This window comes from Tenrec ecaudatus, chromosome 12 (assembly GCF_050624435.1).
Source record: "Tenrec ecaudatus isolate mTenEca1 chromosome 12, mTenEca1.hap1, whole genome shotgun sequence".
NCBI lineage: Eukaryota > Metazoa > Chordata > Mammalia > Afrosoricida > Tenrecidae > Tenrec > Tenrec ecaudatus.
The window spans coordinates 20,018,885-20,043,969 of NC_134541.1; the positions used below are offsets into that span (position 1 = coordinate 20,018,885).

The 25,085-nt window shown below is 45.8% G+C and overlaps 1 protein-coding gene across 1 annotated transcript in view; it reads left to right on the forward strand.

The window, feature by feature from the left end:
* The window catches only part of PTPRT (protein tyrosine phosphatase receptor type T), an 890,723-nt gene that overhangs the window by 786,742 nt on the left and 78,896 nt on the right, over positions 1–25,085 (forward strand). Inside the window, exon 18 of the mRNA XM_075527730.1 lies at positions 17,835–18,025. Within this exon, the coding sequence (XP_075383845.1) occupies positions 17,835–18,025 (191 nt within the window). The remainder of the gene's footprint in view (positions 1–17,834; positions 18,026–25,085) is intronic.

Here is a 25,085-nt window from a genome sequence, read left to right on the forward strand (position 1 = left end):
GTGGAGTTCTCATACCAAGGTAGACTAAGAAAGAAAGGACTAATGATTTACTTGCAAAAGTCAGCCAAAGAAAATCCTACTGACCACAGGTTCCCTCCACAGCTCATCACGCACAAACTAGGTACCATTTCGTTCTGTTGTACATGGGATTGCCATGAATTGGGGGGCAAGCTTGATGGTAGCTAACAGCAACACACGCACAGCTGATGTGGCCAACTCTTTTTAATGAAACAAGTGGTGGAGAGAGGATGTTCTATAACACCCTGTTCTTGGGACTTTTTAAAAAATCCGTTTATTAGGGGTTCCTACAACTCTTATCACAATCCATACATACATCAATTGTGTAAAGCACATTTGTACATTCATTGCCCTCATCATTCTCAAAACATTTGCTTTCCACTTAAGACCCGGCATCAGCTCCTCATTTTCCCCCTCCCTCCCCGCTCCTCCTTCCCTCCCTCATGAACCCTTGGTAATTTATAAATTATTATTTTGTCATATCTTGCACTGTCCGACATCTACCTTCACCAACTTTTCTGTTGTCTATATCCCAGGGAGGAGGTTATATGTGGATCTTTGTAATCGGTTCCCCCTTTCCATCCCACCCTCCTTCTACCCTCCCAGTATCGCCACTCACACCACTGGACCTGAAGGGATCATCTGCCCTGGATTCCCATTGCTTCCGGTTCCTGTCTATACCAGTGTACATCCTCTGGTCTAGCCAGATTTGTAAGGTAGAATTGGGATCATGATAGTTGGTGGAGAAGGAAGCATTTAGAAACTATAGGAAAGTTGTATATTTCATCATTGCTACATCATACCCTGACTGGCTTGTCTCCTCTCCGAGACCCTTCTGGAAGGGGAAGTCCAGTGGCCTACAAATGGGCTTTGGGTCTCCACTCTGTACTCCCACCCCCCCCCACCCTCATTCACAATGATAGGATTTTTTGTTGATGATGCCTGATACCTGATCACTTCGACACCTTGTGATCACACAGGCTGGTGTGCTTCTTCCATGTGGTCTTTGTTGCTTCTGAGCTAGATGGCTGCTTGTTTACCTTCAAGCTTTTAAGACCCCAGACACTATATCTTTTGATAGCCTGGCACCATAAGCTTTCATCACCACATTTGCTTACTCACCTGCTTTGTCTTCAGCGATTGTGTCAGGAAAGTGAGCATCATAGAATGCCAGTTTAATAGAAGAAAATATTCTTGCATTGAGGGTTTCGGACTATTTTAAGACCTTAAATATTGATTGGGTCTCTCTGCTTGCTCCATCTTTCCTTGATCAGTCCAACCTTTTTGAGTTTGATAGTTCGAAATCTTTGGACAGCTGTGATTTTGAAATGTGTGTCTGTATTCAGTGAATGCTTCAGTGGGCCAGTTCATTTTTCCAAGATAAAAAAAACCCTTTCACCTTCAGGGTCTTTGAAATTCTCTCTGATCGACAGGTGTGACGTCAGCCTAGAGAGTGAGTGACCCATTGCAAACTCACAGGGTAACTTTTGCTTCTGCTGCAGTCAAGGCCCAGGTGATCCCCTCAGAGTCTTCAGCCAGTTGTGTCCCAGCCAATACAGATGCTTGCAAATCTGGTCCCTGGGCACTGTCTGCAACCATTCTCATTCGGTCCTGTCTCTCTCCTTTCAAATGTATTCATCGGATACTGGCCTAATAACGTGTATCATTGTTATGTGTTATGCTTCATTTAAAACAAACAAAAACAACCTACTTACCTATCCTCTTCAGCAATTTAAAAATGCAAATCATACTCTGCCACTGTCTAAAACTAAAACCCATCACAGGTTCATGCTCTCCACAGAATGAAATGAAAAGGCATCTGAAGGCCAATGGGTCCCAAAATGATCTGACTTCTGTCCACATCTGGAAGTCTCATGTTGGACATGCTGGGGCCTTCTCAATACAGTCCAGCCTTCTTGAGTCTCTGACTATGAAAACACCAGACATTTTCCAATTTTCCAACATAATGACGTTCCCAGTTCAGTTCACATCTCGAGAAGAGCCTTGCCTTCTATCACAAATAGTTCAACTCTTGTGTACCTTGTTTAAGTCCATGATTAAACACCTCCATGTTTTTGACTTCGCAACCTATAGAGTCACTACTTGGTTTTTTTGTTTGTTTTCCTAATAGTGTTGTGGGCTATTTCATCTTAGCATGTCCCGTATCATGTATGCATATATATATTTTTAATGTAAGCAGGCTTTTCTTATTTGTTTGTTAATGTCTACCTTCTTCATTAGGCTCTAAGCTCCACCTGACAGAAATCGCATTTATTTTGATTATCACTGTGTCCCTGGAGCCTCCTAGGGTGCTTGGGAAATGATAGATGCTTGATCATTATTTGTTGAATGAATCATTACATTAATTTGCTGTCACAATGAATCACTCTGGCTCATTCTTAACTGTTCAATAGTCAAACATCCACTCTGGAACATTGCTAGCACAAGACCCTGGCAGCTGCTCTTTGGTTTTGCCCTAAAGTAGAGGTGAGGAGACCATAAAAGGATGCTAGGGGATTCCAGGGAAGAAACAGGGAGTAAATTTCACCAACTAGTGCCCACAATGAGCATGGGATGCTCTGAATCTAGATATTTCCGGGTCTACCATTTTAAATGGTTGGATTCAAGATGCTTCTAAAAGGAAAGGATCCTTAAGCCTATGAGGCCTGAGTCCACTTAGGGTCTACAGTAGACTCTGTGACCTCTGACCTCCTTGACAGTGACTAAAATGCATGTCCATCTTTAGGAATCTTTCCTGGAATCGCTGCTTCTAGGATCGGTCCTTGATTTGATATTGATTCTGGACTCCTGCAGCCCCGAAAGTCCTGGCATTGAATCCTGCCTCTCCACTCACCATTAATGGGTTTTCCTATTTCTCCAGCCTGACTACACATCACGATTCCCAGTACTTGTTTAGCATAGTCAGCCATAGGTGATTTCCTGGCTCCCAGAATCTAGTCCATCATCCACTCGGCTTCCCACTTGGCTTGGAGCCCTGTGTAATGCTGTTCGGGATATTAGCCAGCGTAGTCACTTCTGTCGCTGTTTTCTGAAAGCATCATTGCTTTTTCAACTGACCCTGGACAGCGAGTGTTTAGTCACCATTCCAAGTCATTTATTTAGCATGAAAATTTATTAGTTGGGCCATTGTTTAGCAAATTCATCACACTGTACTTTTTACTTAGCAGAATCACTTAATTAGTGTTTTATTGCTGGGATTGACTGTCAATTACGTGGCTAATTCATTTACTTCTGGAATGATTTTTTTATCTGAGTAAAGCAATTCAAAGCGCATTCTTAACTCTTTAGTGATTAAAGATTGCTGTCCGTGACAATTCATGTTATAAGGAACATTAAACCATTTATTTCCCTTGAAATCTCAGCTGCAGGGAAACTCTTTGGAAAGGTGTACAGAGGATATTTCAGAACCTGACTTTAATTAAGTGGGTAGTCCATGACAACTGGAAAAGCTTAATAAAGTTATCTAAAGGATTCTGATTGGAACCCTTGGAATGCATCGTTATAACATAGTCTCATATGTGGATGTTGCCGTGGAGCCCATAAATGTCCTTTACTTTGACATTATCTCTTTGGGCTCTTAAAAAGGGTTGATAGTTGGAAGTCTCTAGGATAATTCCAAATGAAACCTGCCTCATTTTTTTCACATCCTTGTATAATCCCCTTCTCTTGGGTAGGGACTACCTTCTACTGAACAATAGGCTAAGGGGATAGATGTCACTTTCAATACAAAGATGGTAAAAGATGGTGTCTTTCCTTGTGGGGGCTCTGTCGCATCCCCCCACTTGCTTGCTGTATGGGAAGCCAACTGGCATTTTGTGAGCTGCCCTATGGAGAGGCAACTCTTGACAAGAAGGAGATTGAGTTCTTTCGGCAACAACCAGCAAGAAATGTAGTCCTTGAGTTCAAAAACCCCATGAGAAAATTAATCTTCCTACAATCTCTTGGGATCTGATTCTCCTACCCCACCCCAGTTGCACTCAGAGGCCCGAGGCAGAGCTGGCAGTTTGAGAGCAAATTTATGAAAGACTTTGCTCCAGAGGAAATCTGTTAAGGTATACCAGGATTCCTGACCCACAGAAAGTATGAGATCATAGATGATTATTATATTAAGCTGCTACATTTCAGGGTGATTTATGATGTGCTAATGGATAACTAACACAGAGCTTAGCTTATGAGATGTTATACGATTTGCCCAAAACCTTCGGGCTAAGAAGTAGTCAAGCCAGGATTTGACTGGGATTCTTCTGATGCTTTCCAATAGACAAGGAGAGTCTGAACTGCAGCACAGAAAGCTCATTGCAGGTGTCAGGGGTCCTGAAAGCTTTGACATCCCAGACTACTTCCCCTTAACAGTGATTCCTTTGTTACCTGTACACCTTCACTACCATGACAAGAAACACTAGAATTCTGGAAAGGCTGTTTGTTAAGGAGGATCTTCCTTATCGCAATTTTAATCAGGCACTGAACCAAAGTTCTTCTTCATGGCCTTCAATCACCACCGTGGCCACCCTGAAAGGGGGAGAGCCTTAGTTCCCAAACATAGCTGGTGAACCAGTTACAGGTTTCACCTCAACACCACTAGATCCTATGTCCCAGGGCTAGGGCCATGGAATCTGTATTTGATATGCTCCCTGGGGGATGCTTGTGCAGAACTAGAACCTGGGACCCACCCAAAAATGCATAGTCTATTGGCATCTCTGATCAACTTTCATCATTCAGCATCCCAGTGATCAACTGTCATATCTCATATGTCACATCTCAGCAGGCAAGGGTCTCACAGGTTAGAATTGGCTATGTTCTTAAAGTAATGCTAAATATCTGCTCTTTCTAACTTAGAAATTAAAAGATATATATAGTGGTTGTTGTTGAGAATACACACAGCAAAGCTGACACCAAAACAATCATTTCTCTGTGTATAATTCTGTGACATGGATTAATAAGACCTGTGATGAACACATACTACTGCCTCACTTGAAGTGCTTTGGAGATTGCCCAGTCCCTTGCTGTCCACGGTGCAGTCCATGGACCAGCAACATCAGTGTCACCTGGACGCTTGTTATCAATGCAGATTTTCCAGTCCCCCTCCAGACTTTCTGAGGCAACGACAAATTTTAAAGGAGCCCCAGTTCTGTGTGCATTAAAGGCACAGAAGCGCTGATCACATCCAATTTCCTAATTGAGACGTTAAGGCCTCCAGAAGGTGAAGTTCATGGTGCAAGCTTATTTACCCATCTACTTAGTGGTAAAACCAGGATGAAAACCAAGGACTAGTGACTCTGAATTCTGTTCCTTCGCTTTGAGTGTGCTCTTGTTTTCTTGGTTTATTATTTCCACACACTCACACTGACTCTCCAGGGGGGAATGGGAGAAGGAGGCTTCTAGCTGCCCAGTACAATCTCAATCTCGTGTCAAACATCTGTTGCACATTTAAATTTCCTCTCCCAGACAAGTTTCATCATTTCATCTCTGCTCTCTTACACCCCAACAAAAAAGCAACGTCACCTGTCAGATGGAAGATTGCAAAACCTGTCAAAATTGAGTTTTTCTAGTTGAGCTCAGTATTATTCGGCAACCTTATTGGCATATCTTTGTCTTACTATGTTCTGGATGAATGAGAGAAAGCAAAATAAGACAGGCCGGTGTTTTCAGCAGGAGGCATTGCTTCAGGCTCTTTCCTTCCAGCAGACGGCTCCCTAGGAGACTGTGGGTCCAAGCTCACGGGATACACCCGCGGCATAAATTGCTCGACTGATTATGTTCAGTGAGAATCCAACCCGGAGCCAAGGGGGAAGCCACAGCATGGCGGGCCTGGGAGGAGCTGCACTGAAGCAGACCACCTCAGGGTCTGGCTGTAATTAAAATAATCAAACACTCATCATGTAAGAAACACAAGGTGGCTTATCATGTCCAACAGTCACCAAGGAACCGAGGCAGGAAATAAAGACCTTGCTATTCTCGTGGCAGAGAGAAGGCCTGAGAGGTGGACCTCAAACACAAATAGGCTCGGCAGGTGGAGATGGACTGTAGGACCAGACGTACTTGCCAAATAGTGAGTATCCACTGAACGGCCACCAGACCCTGGGAGTGCAACGCAAGCACCGAACCCGAGGTGCAGAGTGGACAGTGTAGTGAATTATTCATATCTCAGGATTCATTGTTAAAGAAGAGAATTCCACTACGGATGATTAACAGAATTTCCCTGTGAATCATTTGCTGGTTTGTGTGACGCGTGGAGCGGACACGGCCTGGAAGACATCTTTTCATTCTTGAAAATGACGTTGTTAGAATAGAATGTTAGTTAGGGATGGAGACAGACAGAAATGCCTTCCTTGGTGTGGCTAAACATTCAGCGACTACTCACCACCTGGATTCTACCACTAGCATTTTACTCTCCTGGTTTTTATCACACGTTTTCTCTTCTTTCCAGCCCACGAGCCATCTTGATTTTTATGCATTGAAATTTCAGGTTTCAGGCCATGTCCCCTCCCCCTCCAATACATCATGCACCTTATTAATCCAGGTTGAAGGTCTGTTTATAATCCACGGGTCATTGGTTTTCTCCCCTTTGAAGTAAAATGTGTGAACAATGAATACACAGACCCTAAATTTTCCATTCAAGGAGCTCCAACAGCAGCAAAGAGCCGTGTGACCCAAATCTCTACCAATAAACACAGGAGGAAGGCCCGTCCTGCGCTGTGCCAGCTAACCCCTGCCCAGATTCCATCCACCCCATTGTTGCTACTGTGGTGAGCTGTCCAGTCCATCCAGGTCACAGGCCGGTCTTTTGGGCACTGTGTTAGTCCAGGTAGACTAGAGAAACAAATTCAGGGAGACTCATATGTGTATAGGAAAGAGCTTCATGTACACAGTAATTGCACATTAAGAAAACATCCCAGCCTAGTCCAGATCAAGTCCATAAGTCCAATATTAGCCCATTTGTCCAATACCAATCTATAAATTTCTCTTCAGACTCACGCAACACATGCAATGATGCCAAATGCAAAAAGATCACAGGCCGGTGGGTGAAAAGTCTTGCGGATCCAGTGGCGGTGGAAGCATCTCAGCACTGAAATGGGTCTCCACGTGGCTCCTTCAGCTTCAGGTTTCTGGCTGCCATCAGCGTAGTTCCTTGTGGCTTGTCAACAGGAATGTCTTGCAGAAAGTGTGCGTGTGTCCCTCCTCCAGCAAGCTATTTAACTCCTCAGTGCCTCCAAGTGAGCTCATCAAGCTGCAACCTGATTGGCCGGCTAAACGCCACCTCTTCACTCTTAATAGTCTCAAATTGACAACAGATTGTGTAACTACCATGGGTACCTCTCAAAAAACTCAAACTCACTGTCATCAAGTTGATTCCTACTCATAGCAACTGGTGGAAGAGTGGGTTACGAGATGGACTGCTAACCTCGAGGTCAGTCAGGACAAAGATGAGCTTTCTACTCATGTAAAGAGTTTTCGTCTCAGTGACCTACAGCGGCAGTTCTGCTCTGTCGTAGATGGTCACTTGGAGTGTGGTGCCTCCAGGAGGGTTAAACGACCCGTCTTTCAGCCAGTAGTGGAGGGTTTAACTGGATCAAACCGGGTCCAAATCTACCGCCTTGGTATCCACAGTTCCAAGATTAGTTCCCCGAAAGGACATGGGTCAAAGAGCAGAACCCATGCAGTTTTCGTGGGTGGCACCGTCTCAAATTGAGTAGTGTAATCTTTGTCCATGATGTGCTGCATTTCCCCTGCGGTCCCTGACTCCTCTTTCCTATTTCTTCCATCTGGACGTATTTAGTTCATTGTCTCCCTGATTATTTGGTTCTCTGCCATCCTTGGGATGGGCATTGTGTTGTGTGTTGTTTCTGCCGACTTGCTCCCTCGTGGCTTATGATAGCTTCTTCCCATGTGCTGCCATTCTTCATATTTTATTGCCTACCTGTAAGTTCTTCACTGGGGCTGACTTGGTTCCGCGGGGATGAATATGTTCTGGATTATGGAAATAGCGGTTTCTCGCCTGCTTGTTGGGCCAGTGGTGTTTTCCATGATGTACCACTGGATTGGAGATGCTGATGTTAGGTTTGCACATCCTCTCTGTCCCTGGTCGTATCAACATGGACCCACACACTTATGCATGGGACTCCTATTTAAAAGGCATGCACTCTCCCTTTTATCTACTAATACCAAACTGACCTCACTGCCATGGAGTCCATTCTGGCTCACAGGACCCTATAGCACAGAGTAGAACTGTCCCTGTGGCCTGCCGATGCTGTAACTCTTCACTGCATTAGAAAGCCTCATTGTTCTCTCTTGGAGCCGCTGATGGTTTTAAACTGTTGACCTTAGGTTAGCAACCCAACTTGTAAACCACTATGCCACCAGGCCTTCCTGGTCTATTAGATACCTTTAATTTCTCCATACCCATATGCACATCTACATATAAACACTTGAAATTAGATCTTTTCTTTAAGAGTCAGCTAGCTCAGATGGACCTTCCATTATGATAAAGGAAGGAATGTACAGACCGTTATTTCTAGTGATTCATAAGTTCCCACTTCCTGCATTTTAGTGATAACTTTTGAAAATTTAACCAATTATAGGTTTCTTTCTTTTTTTACATAATTTATCGATAAGGATTCATTTTCTAGTTGATTCTAGTTTAATCATATTTGTTATGACTTATATACTCATATCTCTGTTGAACAGATTTCAGTGTTTACCAAGGCAGCCCTTTTGTAACATGGCTCCCTCTCATCTGCTGTTGGCCGTTTTCCTTTATTTCATGGATTTCATGATTAACTGTAACTAGTTTCCACAGCTCCCTACCCAAGCTCTGGAACAGGACTCCAAGGCGGAAGGAGGTCTGTCTATCGGTCTCTCAGTGGCTGTCACTGTGAAGCTTCAGAAATGAGAAGCAGCTGGTATCAATGTATAATTATGGACTCACAGCACTTTTTCCTCAAAAATTCTGTTCTATGTCTTTCTGGCATTTGAACTTGGACAAGAGAAGACACAGCTAGCCTGAATTTGGGCCTTTATAGATAGCTATATTTTCCAGCCTAGATGTTTATCTGAGTATTTCTACATCTATAATAGTAAACCATTGTATTGGGATGTCGGCTCTATTTTTTTAAGTTGTACACAGACAAGTCTTATCAACTTGAAGATTCGGTTGTTTATTCTGCCAGGGAGCTGTTGTATTGTTTCCCTTATTTCTACTTCTGTCCCATTTAGCTTCTTCAGTCACACCAATTAGCTGTCTTTTAGATGTGTGTTTGCCTTTTTCCCCCCAGACTATCTTTTTGTTGCCTTCACACATGAACACACATGAGCACACGATAGAAACATAAATGTTGTGGTTCTCCTTCCCCGGGCTTTTCATCTGCCAGGTTCTTATGTTCATTCTCCGCCGAGTTCTACTTGTGTTGCTTAGATGTATCCCCAATGTGAACGCCTGGTTAATCCTGCCACCTGAGTTTGGTTTCTTTAAACTCCTTTCTTGTCTCACCCAAAGGATCGTCTCCTATCACCTTCCTAACTGATTTATTGTTTAAAAACTTTCTTGTTTATTATCATTTTACTTAATTCGTTCATCCTTGTTTTGTTACATTAAAAAAGATTATGGTAAATATATATGTATCAAAACGCTTGACATGTCAACAGTTTTCTTGGGTAGAGTTAGCTCCGTAGCACTAAGGAAATGCATCCTGCTGGTCAACCATGATGCTATCCAGTCCCAACATTACATCATCAACATTAACAGAACTTTAGTGTTCTCTAAGCATAAAATCTCCCTCCTCCCTCCTTCTCATCCATCCCTAATAACCACTAATAAATTTAGGTCGTTGTACACATGTCTCTTCTCGATTGTTCATATAAGTGGGATCATAAAATATGTCTTTGTTTATGACTGACTTATACCATTAGCAGCTAACTACAAGGTCCACTGTTTGGAACCACCAGCCACTCTGAGGGAGATATATGGGGCTTTCTATTCCCATAAAGAATGACAGTCTTAGAAACTCACAGGGGCAGTTCTACCCCATCCTATAGGGTCACTATGATTCATCACTGACTCGATGACAGTGCATTTGACTTGGGTTTTGGAGAGCACACTTCTATATCTTTTATTGTATAGGTTAAAGTCTCAGTAACAGGAAGCACCGCATCAAAGTGGCTTAAATAATGAGTGTGTGTGTTATCTCACAGAATGGGAAAGCAAGTGTTAGAGAAGACCCCTGGGATGGTCCAGTGAGATGTCAAAAAGTCTGGTCCATCTCTTCCTCTGCTATCTTCTGTGGACATTGCCCTCCACCTGGTTCCCTTCATGGGTGCCAGGGTGAGTTAGCAGTTACAGCATCGTGGCTACTCAGGGGAATGTCCACCATCAGAGAAAGCTTTCCAGAACCCTCCTGTAGAACTCCTCTCTCATGCCATTGGTCACACAAGCCAAACACTGCTAAAAAGAATGTCTGAAGACCTTGACTGGGTGATGGAAATCAGGATTGGCCCCTAGATCTGGTAATAGGCTCATTCTCCTCAAAGTTACGTAGAGAGTGTGTGCATACCCACACAAATTTAGAGGCTTATTCTGAAAGGAAGAAGGTAGGGGATGGCTATTGGGTAAACATTCAATATTGGCTCTTTTTCATTCCTTTGAAAGTTAGATTTTTTTCTCTGCATCCAGAAGTGTCAGGGATTTTTTTAATACAATTTTTTTTCATCTTTCTCCAAATTCACTGCCATCAAGTTGATTCTCATTCCCCTCCAGGTCAGACTAGAACTGCTCTCCGTGTGTTTCTGAGATGATAACTCTTTATAGGAGTAAAACGTCTCATCTTTCTTCAGCAGATCAACTAATGGTCTCAAACTGCCAGCTTGGGGTTATGGCTTTTCAGGCCTGGTATTTGCCAGTAAACAGAGCAAGTGGATTGTCATCCTTAACCCTTTCTTGTAGCCTAGCAGGTGTTTTAAGAGATTTTCACATCCTGAAGTAGAGTTTCAAATAACCATTGTTCCATCTGGTGTGAGTACTTCCATTGTGGAAGGAGTTTATGCTGGGGTGGGGGGTGGGTCGTGGAAGGGGGAGGGGATTGATTTCTTTATCAGAAGGTCAATGGATTCAAAAGGTACTTCCCCTTCCCCGTGATGATTCCTATCACAATCTTTTTTTGTTTGTTTCTTCCCCTAATCACTGAATCTACCACCTGGGACACAAAGGCCTTTGTTAGTCCTCTTGGTCTTGTCATGTCAAAAACTCCAGGGAAGGGGACCAAGAAGGGGATGAGCTTGATCACCTAGGAGATACCCCAACCCCAGTCTTTGATTACAAGGGTCCTTGATCCCCCGAGACTGGGAGAAGGAAATGAGAAAAGACAAAGCATTTCCTTTCTAACCTTCAGACTGGTGAGTTTGCCATACTTCCACAAAGAAAGCAGATCACTGTCACCTGTCTACTCCGTGATCTCCATTCTAGCTGTCTAGAACGTGGGCCCAGTGGAGTGACAGTCAACTGACTCTTAGTCTTGCGAGCTCAGCTCACGGCACTTGGTCAAACGTTTGAAAGAGGGAGAATGTAAGTCCATTTGCCATTACATGCAGAGAGAGCATGTCCTTGAGTGGATATGAGATGGGGCATGTGACTGGTCTTCCTTAGAGGTCACAAGTCACTCTATAGATCCTTACCTTCCTTAATGCTTGCCGACAAGTCTAAAATAAGGAACATATGGCTCTTACAACACAGCTCCTAAACACAGCCAACTACTTCTGCTGATGCCTGACCAAAGCAATGGCAATCTCTTCTCACTCTGGAGGGAAAATTGCCTGTGTTGAAAGATGGTTTTGGGTAATTCCAGAAAATTTGTAAGAAATTTTGACGAGAGGAAATTTTCACCTTCGTGCAGACTTGAAAGCCTAATCGCATGCTAGCTTGAAAGACTAATTTAATGAATGAACCAACAAACCCACTCTCATCAAGTTGATTCTGACTCACAATAACCCTAAAAGACAGAGTAGAACTGCCCCTACTGGGTTCCAAGAAAGCCTCATCTTCCTCCAAGGAGTAGCTGGTGAGTCAACCTGCTGACACCACAGTTAGCAGCCCAACTGGAAACCTGAACCGCCCCCCCCAGGCTCGTTAACTAATGGACATTCCCCCCAAACACGGACACTAGGTTAGTGGACACTCACATGAAATGCTACTGCGACCTGTGGGGTTTGTTCAGGTTTCTTTGATACAAGGGTTGGAGAGAATGAGGCATTGACTGCTAACTAGGTTCCCCCTTGTGGCTTATTCCAGTGGGATCCCTAATTAAATCAGCGCTTATAGCAACTTGCTTAGATGAACATTGTCCTCATCATCGTTATAATATTATCATCACTGTCATCACTGAGTATAAATAAAGCCTTTGGCTCAAAATAACTTATTGGAGGCTCCATAGCTAGAAAGTTGTGGATACACATCTGAACCCACTTTTCCCCCCTTTTTTTCTTTTAAAATTATTTCATTGAGGGTTCTTCCAACATTCCATACATTAGTCAGGCCTATTTGTACATATGTGGCCATCATAATTTTCTACTTGAGTTCTTGGTATAATCTCTTCCCCCCACCCACCACCCTCTCACCCTCATGAATCCTTGATCAAGTATATAGTGTTATTATTATTCTGTATCTTACACTGTCCGTTGTCTCCCTTCACCCACATTTCTGTTATTCATCTCCCTTTGGGGGGAGGGGTGGCTGTTGTTTTTGCTTGACTTTGCCTTGCTGTGAGAATCCTTTAAAATGATGTCATTGACTCATAGTAGAGCCTGGCTGGGGCTGCCCTTCTCCACCAAGAGACTCTGGAGTGCGCTCCCTGGGTCTCTTTCTTTCTCTTCACCTGTGCTCCCCATTAAAGTAGTCTATGTCCACCTCCTCTGGCTATTTAAATTTAAACACATCCAATTGCCACAAAATAAAAGAACTCCACTCTTGGGTAAAGCTAGTCACATTTCATGAGCTCTCTAGCCACATGGCTACCAACTTGGACAATACCGACAGAGAACCTTTCCAACCTCACAGAAAGTGATTGGAAAGAGCTAATGTTGTTTCTGTACAATACTCACACATGCCCTCTAATGTTATGTAAATGTGCCTTTGCTTTGAAAAGACTGAACCAATCGCTACTCGCAACAAATTCATTGCGATCACTGTCGCTTGTTTACACATACCTGCAACTTCAAGTCACGGATTTAATCACTCCACCGCACAAAAGTAAGGTCACCATATACACTTGAGTATAAGCCGACCCAACTATCAGTCAAAGTACCTGATTTTACCACAATAACTGCGTATACTCATGGGCCTATACATGAGTATATACGGTAAGTAGGGTGCATGTGGACCTAGTCTGGCTTTCTTCTGAATTGGACTTAAAGACACATTCAAGAGAGGATCTTGTTTGTAGCCTGGGGACTGTCTGTATACAGCTCGGGCCATAACCACAAAGGTGATGCCCAAGTGCCTAATGTTCAGGAAATCTTTCTGTGGTACCTCCTTCTACAGCACATGGCCTTCCTGCTCCTGTGGTTCCCCTCCCTGCCCACCTTCACACACTCCTTATCGCTCGTCTCCTCTACACCCGCAAGAGCCGTGCTGTGCTTCTCATTCTCCAAACACACTTCCCCCGCCTTCCAGGACCTGACCCGGGGCTTTGTACAGTGTGGAGACTCCGTACATATTTGTTAAACAGGTGGAGTGACAATTTCTAGCAAGTGTTTGGAAATATGGGGTTGCAGCGAGAGGAAGTTTTCTCATGGCTAGAGACAAGGGGACAGGCAGAGAGGAGAGGAAGAGAGAAAAATGGGCGTAGAAGAACTACACCGTGTGTGGCTGAAGAAGCAAGAGGGGCGATAGTTACCCCCTTATCCACTTTCCCCAAATCCCTCGGCCCACCCTGCAAGCCCCTGGCAGTGAAAGCATGATTGCCAGGGAATTCACAAGCTTGGACAACAGCTTCGTAAAAGTGCTAAGGAAATTCAAAATATTATCATGTGATAAATAAACATGTAAGACCCGTAAACGAGGAGCTGAAGGGGCATGAAAAGTTAGAGTCTGGGGAGGAGGTACAAAGAGAAATGTTCTCTCCCTAGGCCAGCTGGTTTGAGTTACGGTTTATGTGCAGCGTGTGAGCTCCAGCGCCCTTGTTGAATTAGCAGCAGAATCGCACATTAGTTTTAAAGCTCCCTCTCCGATAGGAACATCATAACGTTTTTTAATTGGGGCTGATAAAACGTAGCATTACTTGTAGGTTCCTGAGAGAAGCGAGTTGTGAAATTGGGTTTTCATTAAACCTAATGATGGAAAATTAAGTATAGTGCGTCTGGTGAAATGGGGTGTGATAAAAGGCCTCACTTCTGCCTTATCGGAGGTTAATAACGGAATAGGTGAGGTAAGAGCATTGGAAAAGGGAGTCCAACTACGTGAATTAATAAACCTTGAGCATCCCTGGGTTCCAAGTGCTCACAGTATCATTAGCCCTGCCATGGACATTATTACAAATGTTACAACATCTCAAGCTGCTCAATTGCAGACGCATTTCTCTTCCATCTCACTGTTAGTTTTGCTGACATCAAGTTTACGGTCTGTCTAGCAACGTGTTTAGGGGAAATACCCATATTGATAGCTATTTGAGTTTGAGAAACATTTGGAATCTCGCAAAAATTGCAAGACGCCCGTTCCTCGTCAGCCTGCCTTTGCCTGACAGCCTGTCTCCCAGGAAGCCTGCATCCCATGTCCTTTAGAAGACCATGAGTCCCTGAAGACATCTGTCCCTGATGTGATGGTGGTGGAAGGAGGATGCACTCCCTGGACTCTGGTCATTGACTCTGGATCAGCCTCTCCATGGGCTCTGGAAATGTCGAACCCAGAGCAACAAATCTAAGGACCCCTTTCTTCGCCACCCAACCCCACCAGCAGGGGAGTCGTATGCACAGGAGGCACACCGCAGACCCAAGATAGCTGGGCCCCCTAGGTGGCAAGGTGTGATTCTTTCAAAGAAGAGAAATTCTCTTGCAATCCTTCAACAGCTTCACTGGCTTGAAGATGCATATTCCGCTCCCAGTCTTCCTGGATCTGCTTCACACGGCGGGGCTGGGCTTCCATTGCACACCCAGAAGCCCTTACTCCATCGGTATCTCCTTGCTCTTGGCTGATGGCGCCTTGTCTTCTCAATCTTCTGCTGCTGGGTTTGCCTGGTCCTTCCTGTCTGTTTTCCATATTGGACTATCCAGCCACGACGCTAGAAACTGTATGTCTCTCTGCACTGCCAGCGCCTCCCAGAGTTCCTGGCATTAATTCCTGGTGTCTCAGGACGTCTAACACATGATCACATGGCATGACGGAGTATGTTATGCCAATTGCTGCCTTTAAGCAACTCTAGGGAAGGCGAGTATACCTGTCACCTGTAGTCCCAGGTGAGAGGAAGAGCTATTCTGTGTGATCAGAAAGAGTTTGCTAACATCTTGTCTAGATGCTGTGTCCTTGGGTACACATCTACATTCTCTAGAGCAGTGGTTCTCAACCTCCCTGACGCCGTGACCCTTTCATACAGTTCCTCATGTGGTGGGGACCCCAAACCATAACATTATTTTCGTTGCTACTTCATCAACTGTCATTTTGCTACTGTTATCGATTGGGTGACCCTGTGAAAGGGTCATTCGACCCCCACAGGGGTCACAACCCACAGGTTGGGAACTGCTGCTGTAGATCATTCAGTTCATCTTTCAAAGTGATTCAACTGGTCCCAAAGGGCCAGGCGTGCCCTGGTCAATTTTCTTACCACATCGAATCAGGATGTTAGAGGCCATGCTATGCCTACAGTGACCCCCACCCACCCACTAGTAAGGTGAGACCGAATCCATGTCTCGAGTTGGATCAATCAGATAAGTTAGCCCTTGGAGGAGCTAATAGATAAGGGCAAACAGAGGGAGGGATGAAAAAATGAGGACAATCCCTACTCCTTATGTACACATTAGGTGCACACATTAGGACCACCAACTGCCCTGGTTTGTCCAGGCTGGATGTGGTTCCCAAATGCCAGATTTTAGTGCTCAGATTAGGGAAGGCCTAGACAAACTAGGCAAATCGATCCCTCCGGAAAGTATATTCCAGATATCCCATCCCATGCTGTTTTCCTTTCATCTCTGGGTGGGGTGAATGGTGAAATGCTCAACCTTCTAATCATAGAGCTGGAAGTTCAAGCCCATCTCTAGGCATCTTGGAATCTACTCTCAAAGTCATCTCTGAAACACACAGAGCTGCCATCAGTTGGAATCAACTGGATGGCAGTTGGACCCTTTCCTACAAGAAATAGTCCTGCCGCCTGCTGTCACCTCGCAGTCGAATTTGTTTTGCCTACAGAAGACGCTGCTGTGTCTGCTGGATTACTGTGACAGGAGAGACAGGCAAGCTCAAGGGAACATGGATTTCAAAATGAAAGGTTGCATAAAATTAGGGATATATGTTAAGCTTCCCAGAAATTGAACATGGCCTGGGCTGTATAGTCCTGAAATCATCTGAGTGGGAGATAGCAGTCTGCTGGTTCTCGGCTAGTCAGGGCCCAGACAGGGTGGCTCATCTTTGGCCAAGGGTCAGAGGGACCAAACCTAGAGGGTTCTGGCCTCTGAAGATTGGCAATGTATGCCTGGCAGGGAGGTGCTGGGCTAAGATGTTGGGCTGACTGGTTCCAGGAGGACCTGAGGAACCCAAACCCAATCTGAGTAGGCATCAGTTGGTAGCACAGCCAAACTAACAGATGACAGAGAAACTCGTTGGCTATCAACTACTCTCATCAGGGGAGAGTCTAGTCCAAAAGCAAGAAGAGAGTCTATGAAGCAGATGAGGCGTGGGCATGGCTCTGATGGAGTCTCTGGCGGGAGTCAGGTGAGCGTTTCAGGCAGCTCGACTCCAATGTGCCTCAGAGAGATGCTTCTGGACCAATGATGCTCAGTAATGGAGAACACTGACAACTGGGAGCAGGTGACCACTGTCACTGAGCCAGCAACAGAGTACCCACTAAGCATGGTAAGCACAGGCTTACATATGCTTACTTTCTCATCTGTAGTAAACAGTTGTACATGGTTTTTTTTTAATTTGCCATATCAGATGTGGTAAAAACAGTGAAGTTGTTCATTACTGATGAGTAGTTGTAAGTAAGCACAAGTAGGACTGGGCTTAATGTACAGACCCCATAGCTGGAGAAAACAGCTAGAAGCATCGAGGTCCCTGTCCCCCACTGCCTGAGGCCCTAGGCTGGCTCCTGTTCCTTCCACTGTACAACCCAAAGGAAACACCCTGACAAACCAGACCGCAGGGATGCAGGCGAATGGACCAGAAGCAGAGGCTTGGCCTGCATCTCCAGAGCCCGGAGGCGCTCCTCCCCTGAGGACAAGCAGTGGAGGTTATTTCCAGGCAGCCTGTGTGCTAGATGGGAGGGTTCCCCCAATCTCTAACCTGTCTGTCTTCTAACGGTTCTGGGATTAGCCAACATCACTGAAGGAAAGACTCAGACAGGTAGGGAATGACGGCCAACCTGGAACTTCGCTTTTGCTCCATCCACCTGACCCCGGAAGGAGAAAGGAGCTGGCGATTGGTTCATCCATGGGTTGGCTGCCATGGCAGGGGAGCAGTGTGTAGCTAGCCTCGGGGTTTCCTTTTCCTGAATCAGTCAAATTCTGAGTCAGTTCCCATTGACCCTCTCAGGCCAAGCTGGGGAAGGGGAAGGCAAAGGCCAAGTCCACAGATGACAGTGTGTTCCACCTCCTTATCTTTGAAGCAGATGGCAGCCGTGGGGAGCTGTCCCAGCCCACCCTTACCATCCAGACTCACCCCTACCGGACGTGCGACCCTGTGGAGATGAGCTACCCCCGGGACCAGTTCCAGCCTGCCATCCGGGTGGCTGACCTGCTGCAGCACATCACCCAGATGAAGAGAGGCCAGGGTTACGGGTTCAAGGAGGAATATGAGGTAAGACACCAGCGCTCGGGGAAAATTCTTGGCAGGTTCAGAGGCCTATTTGTGGGCTAAAGCCCTGCAACTGAAAATGTGGTCCCTGGCCCAGCTTTGGCAGCATTACCTGGGAGCTTGTTGGAAAGGCAGCATCTCAGCCATCACCCTAGACCTACCAAAGCAGACCCTGCATGGCAACCAAACCCCAGGTGATTGGTCTGCACGTTATTTTTGAGAAACACTGTGCTGAAAGATCAGAGCTTCCTTTTTTCCTTTCTCTCTCTCTCTCTCTCTCTCTCTCTCTCTCTCTCTCTCTCTCTCTCTCCATTGCCCAGTTACCCCTCATACTTCTGCCCACGTGGACTCACCGCTCCCTTCAATATCCCACTGTTGAAACCCCTGACCATCCCTCCTCCCAATGGCTTCTGGGAGGCCTACTTATTCCTGGCCACCTCTGGCCCCATAGCCATGCTTCCGTTCGGTTCTCAGTCCTCGGACTCAATACTTCCTCGGCAGTGACTACCGGCATCTCTCTCTCTCCACCCTCTGCTCACGCCCGCACCGTGCGTCTCTCCACCGAGGACGTGCTTCTGAGATTTGAGATGAGCAGAGGACGATGGCAGCAAGGGAAGGGAAGGGTCTCCACACAGCTCTGTCTCTTCCCGTCCTGGAAAGTCCTCCGAACATGCCACCATCTTGGCCGTTCTCTCCACTCCTCTCACTCCCCAAAGTCTCCCCTTTCCAACAGCCAGGAAAAGGGCTCCCAGATGCCAGTGACTTTAGAACAATTTTGCTTTCTCTACCTCGCTCCTTGGCTTCAGATCTTGCTCACTGGGCCTCACCTTTTACAAACAAAAATAAAATAAACCAGAAGGAAAAACTCATTACAATGTTTTCCTCAACCAGAGAGCAGCTCTGTTCCCAGGAGGGATTCTGCCGCCTTCCTGTGTGGCTCTCCATCCAGCTGCAGCCAGCTGTCACAGTAAACATTTCTTTCTTCATTTTTTTGTCTGCCCTCTCTCTCCCTCCCCTCCTTGCTTCCCAAAATATCTGTGGAGCATCCACTATATGCCAAGCTCTGAATTACACACACCAGTTTTCTGTTTGTTTGTTTGTTTGTTTTTCCCACAAATGCCTTGCATTACCTGAGGTCTGCTGGCCTCTCTTTCCCCCCTGTGCAGTGGGAACCCTTTGGCTCAGGTGACGGACATTTTGCAGTCTTGATAGTGCAGGCTAAGTTGATCTCTCAGATGGCTATGTTCTGAGAAAGAGCTTACCAAATCATAGATTAGCAGTCCGGTAAGGTCATGAAAATTGCACTAGCCCAGGGGTGTAGGGAGCTGGATAGACAAACAGGACCCGGTGTGAGTGGTCTTGGCATAAGTTGAATGAGGAGTTTGGATAAAGCGATTTCTAAGGACCGTCTGGTCCGGAAACTTGATGGTAGTGTAAAATATGGTGGCATGGGCCGTGTCTGACACATTTACGAAAACCAAAAGTTGATGGCAATGCGCGTGAGTGATTACCAGCTCAGGCAAACCAGCAGTTAATTTCAAATATGACCTAAGGGCAATCGCATCTGTCATGGACTGGGTCTGCAAAGCCTGGCAGGCTGCTGAGAGAAAGGTGGAAGGAGATTGCAGGATGTTTGAGATGATCTCATCACCAGCCATCCCAGGGTCTGATTTCTTCCATCAGGAAAACTTCGGGCTTGAACGGGCCCAGCCCTTTGAAGACCGTCCCTGGGGGGGCCAGCCCTTTGAAGACTGTCCCTGGGGGGTACCCACGCAGGCAGGACTTTTGGAGGAGAGGCTGTCCAAGTGAGCATATGCTGTTTAGCAAGAAAGTCATGTGTGGTCTCTCAGTGGTGTTATAGGGGTTTCTTTAGGACATTTAAAGTGTTTTGAAGTCTGAGGAAGATGTGTGACTTGTCAGAAAGGGAGACAAGCAGCCCAAGACCGTGAAGCACTGTCCTAAGAACTCACCATCTAAGATTTGAAAGGAGGGATACGGATTCAGTTGAGTATTTGGGGACATCTCCTTCCATTCTGTTTTAATTGATATCATGTTTGAAAATGTTTAGCCTTGCACAGTGGGTTTGGGGTTGGTTTGTTTAATTTCTTCATTGTGTCTAGTTTCCATACTTTCTAGCAGGGAAATAAGCTTCTCTTTATAAAGAGAAAGAGAAAGAGAGAGAGAGAGAGAGAGAGAACATGTGTTAGTTCTCCATCCCTGGAGTAGTCTCCAGAAACATCTCTAAGTAGCTCAGGCTAGCCTGGCCCCCAGTTAGTTCAAATTATATTAATCAGTTGGCTGGAAAGCTTAGCTCATAGTTAGCAGCATTTTCTAATTAACTGGGGGTTAATTGGAAAACATTGCCTAATGAAAGGATTCCACAATGTGCTAGTACCCTTTCCGAGAAGATGGCTGGATCGGGCTTTGTTCCCCAAGGCTCCTGTGATGTCTAGAATCTTCTTCCTGAGCATAAGGGTCATAGACCTTGAAGACTCAGTATCCTATTGTGAAGACCAGACTCGGGGACTTCCAGCCCTGTGTTTGTCTCTACACACTCTGTGCTCTTTTTCGTACCCACTACCTTTCTATCAAGCTCGGGATTTTCAGCCAAATGCGTGGGTTGGAAAAGCTGGCAGTTAAGGGCCTTCTCAACTAGAGGAGGCTGGGCCTTCTATCTCTCAATTCAGCTCTGCAATCACTCGTTTGGCCAAAACCATATTGTTGAGTATTTACTATTGCCAAGGACTGTCCTAGACATATGGGATTCAACAGTGAAGCTTATGATGTAACAAGGGAGATTCCAACCCTCATGAAGCCTGTCGTCTAGTAAGAAAGACAGGCAATGCTCCGCAGGGTTCAAGACCAGTAACTCCTGTGAGGCAGCAAGTGTGTTCGCTGGTGAAAACCGCCGTTTGCTGTGGGCCTTAGCCGTCGAGAGCTACACTAACAGGACTGCCACACACGGTCGCTTCTGAGAAATAGACATTTCCTTTTTAAGGGTTTAGGGGAGTAGGAATTGAAGGCACCGACTTTCTCATGCTGTCACCTCTGGAGGAAGGACGGTCTCTGCAGTTCCTGCTCCTTGGAGACCTCCCTCCTGGTTGGCAGCACCAGTCCTCCCCACCTGTGCTGTCTTGGGTGCTCCTTTTAATCTACTCTTTAGATCTTAAAAGCAATTGACTTAAAAGGCAGCCGACAGGAACACAGCTTCATTAACATACCAAAGAAACCCCTGTTCCCTAATGGGCCTAAAACCACAGGCATAGTAGGATTTACAACACATATTGTGAGAGGAACACAATTCAAGCCATGGCACTGTCTTACAAAGTGCCCCCCATCTCAGTGACACAAAACAGCCAATTTATGGGGCTGATTAGCTCCAGGGGTCAGGAATTGTCTCTACTTTAATATCTGTTGCCTCACTGAGGAAAGGGACCACATCTGAATGCATTCCCACGCACAGGTCTTGTAATCAGTGTAGGCCTTTAGCTGGGCCTCAGCTGGACTACTTACCTACAGGCCGTGTCTTCAGATGGCGGGGCATGGGCTTCCTCACAGACTGGTGGGCTCAGGACTGTTAACTTCTTTCTCATATGAAGGCTCGGCACTCCAAAGGTTGGTCATCACGGCTACCGTGGTGGGGAGCTGTCTCAGAAGTCAGAGCATCACTTCCATGGTGTTCTACCAGGTGGCTGTTGTTGTTGTTACTACGTGCCATCGAGTCAGCTCCAACTCACAGACCAGAGCATTGCCCTGTGCTCACAGCTGTGGTGTTCGAGCCCATTGCTGCAGCTCCTGCGTCAATCAATCTCCTTGAGAGTCTTTTTTCTTTCTCACCGACCTACTTGGTGAAGCATGAGTCTTTCTCCAAGGACGGCTCTCTCCTGACAACACGTCCTGCGTATGTGGCAAGAAGCCTTGCCATCCTTGCTTCTAGGGAACGTTCTGGCTGGATTTCTTTCAAGACAGACGTATGTTTTCTTCTAGTGTTGTTTACGCTTCTGGTTCAAAGCAAGTAAAACCCGCCCCGGTTTCGGGGCAGAGGTGGGCGCACTGCCGCTTGCACACCATGCTCAGCTCTTCCGGTATGAACATGTGGCTATGAAGTAAAATGAAAAAACAAAACGATCGCAGGACTTAGAGGCTCTCCTTCAGGTTTCCTTTGTTTCTGAAAATCTACTTATGGCTCTTGAATAATTTTTAAATTGTTATGAAGGAGAAGATTGGCTCTTCCGTCTTAAAAGTTTGCCGACCCCTGACCTAGGGGAAGGAAATCATATTCCACGCCTTGTGTGTCAGTTCAGAGGCTCTACGGAAGCATGTAGAGCAGAAACTACTGAGTCGTGTGATCCTTAGAAAATAGAATCTGCCCTAACGGTCATGGAATAAGAAACAGGAGATCACGAAAGGAAGGTAGGAGATAAAGGGAGGGAGGCACCTGTATTAAGTAAATCAGAATGGGCAGTCCCGGGGTGAGAAGGTGAGAGGTAAGCCAAGTTCAATGAGTTGCTCTATGCAGAGAAGAGTGTTAGAGACCAAGAGAGTAATAACACCCTGCCAGGTGCAAGGAGAAAGAGGTCAAGATGACAGCACGAAGGAAGGAGCAAGGGTTACGTAAAGGTTACTTAGGAGCACGTTGCAGAAATAAAGGGTACCTGACCATCACAAAGGCTGCGGTCTTGACACCGAGTGAAATGGAGCCTCTGCGGAGCCCTGAGAGCACAAGTAGCATGACCTGACCTCATGCTGAAGTCTCATTCTGGCTCCCACGTTGAGAGACAAGTACGCAGCAGAGAGATCAATGAAGCGGCCATTACAGTAAACCAGGTGAAAATCAAGGGCGACTCCAGCCAAGGTGAGGCAGGGAGGGGCTGAGGAGTGGTTATGCCTGATGATAGTTGAGAGGAGAGCCACTGGTGCTGATGATAAGGCATGGCAGGCAAGAGAAAGAAATGTATCAAGAGTGACCCCAAAGCTTTGGACCCAGAAAGATGGGCTTACCCCCTACTGCGACAAGGATGCTGCAGACTTGAGGGCAGTGGGGCGGTGGGGGGGGGGTATGAGTTCACATTGTTGAGTTTAGACATCTGTTAGACATAGCAGATAGGTCAAATACAGAGTTGGACAATATGGTTGTGGAACTTGAGAAAGAGGCCTGGACTGGGGGAGGAACCTTTGGGAGACACTGACATAAAGTAATATTAAAACCTTGCTTGAATATAGGGCATTAGAATGGTTCCATCCCTCAGCACCAGCCCCTGCTGTGAATTTGCCCTTCCATCCCAGATGCTCAGATTCAGAATCTGCTTTTTTAACAAGAGTCCTAAAGTGACTCAGAATCAGAAGCTACATTTTTACACCAATTCTGGGGTGCTCTAAGAATCTGTAAGAATCACCTGGGGCTCTTGTTAAAATGCAGGCTCCTACATTGGACCTCTATTCAAGTACTCCCTCAACACAAGGATACTTTGTTCTATTAACCTGGCATTCCATGATGCTCACCTTCCCAACATGATCACTGAAGACAAAGCGGGTGCATAAGCAAATGTGGTGAAGAAATCTGATGGTGCCCAGCTATCAAAAGATATAGCCTTTGGGGTCTTAAAGGCTTGAAGATAAACAAGCGACCATCTAGCTGAGAAGCAACAAAGACCACATGGAAGAAGCACACTAGCCTGTGTGATCATGAGGTGTCCATAGGATCAGGTATCAGGCATCAAAGACCCAGAACAAAAAATCATATCATTGTGAATGAGGGGGACTATGGAGTGGAGTCCCAAAGTCCAGCTCTAGGCAACTGGACATCCCCTTACAGAAGGGTCACAGGGAGGAGACAAGTCAGTCAGGGTGCATTATAGCACCGATGAAACATACAACTTTCCTCTAGCTCTCCAATACTTCCTCCACCAACTATCATGATCCCAATTCTACCTTACAAATCTGGCTAGACCAGAGCATGTACAGGGGTACAGATAAGAGCTGGAAGCATAGAATCCAGGACAGCTAAACCCCTCAGTATCAATGTTGAGAGTCACGATAGCAGGAGAGTAAGGGGAAGGTGGGGGGAAATAGGGGTAACCAATCACAATGATCTACCTATAACCCCCTCCCAGGGGGCTGGACAACAGAAAAGTGGGTGAAGAGACATCAGTCAGTGTAAGACATGAAAAAATAATAATTTATAAATTTTCAAGGGTTCATGAAGGAGGGAAAATAATGAGAAGCTGATACCAAGGGCTCAAGTAGAAAGAAAAAGTGTTGAAAATAATGATGGCAAGAAATGTACAAATATGCTTGATACATGGATGGATGCATGGATTAAGATGAGTTGTACAAGCCCTCAATTAATTTTTTTTCAATTGCAGGCTCCCATTCTGTCCATCTGGGGTGGAGAGATACATTCTCAGCTCACACTCACTGGTCGCCATCCAGTCTACTGATTCCTCATAGAGAGGAGGAATCAAATCAGAATGAATTGGCTAGAAGTTCTGATCTTGGTGACAGGCATACAAACCATGCATGTCAACATTTTGCAAAGCATGAGAATCAGGGTAAAGCCAGAGGTCTGTGGTCACCTGGGAGGGTGGGGTACATTCTGTCGGGGCTGAGGATGCAATGACTTCATGGAAAAGAGTAAATGGAGGTCTGAGGAGTGGGAATAACCAGGGCTGGGAACTAGAATAAGCTATGGCACAGGGGTGGGCAGGACGGAGAGAGCTAAGGAACCAGAACAGTTGGATATTCATGGGGCACAAATTATGAGAGGGGGCGTGGAATGAGATGAGGCCCAAACTGTCCACAGGGGCAATAAAGGGGTGGACTATCATCCCTCAGGCTAAGGAGTCTGGATTTAATTCCAGGGAGTAGACCATGGGGAGCTATCGAAGGGTTGAACCAGGATGTTTAAACATGCATCTGCTTTTCAGATATAGCTGTCTGGGTAGATCACAGCAGGGAGAGCAGAGGCAGGTAGGTGGCCAGAGCAGTAATTTAGGGGAACAATGAGTAACCAAAGGGGGATACTGGGCCCAAAGCCCAGACAAGGCATCCCTCCCCTGCGCAC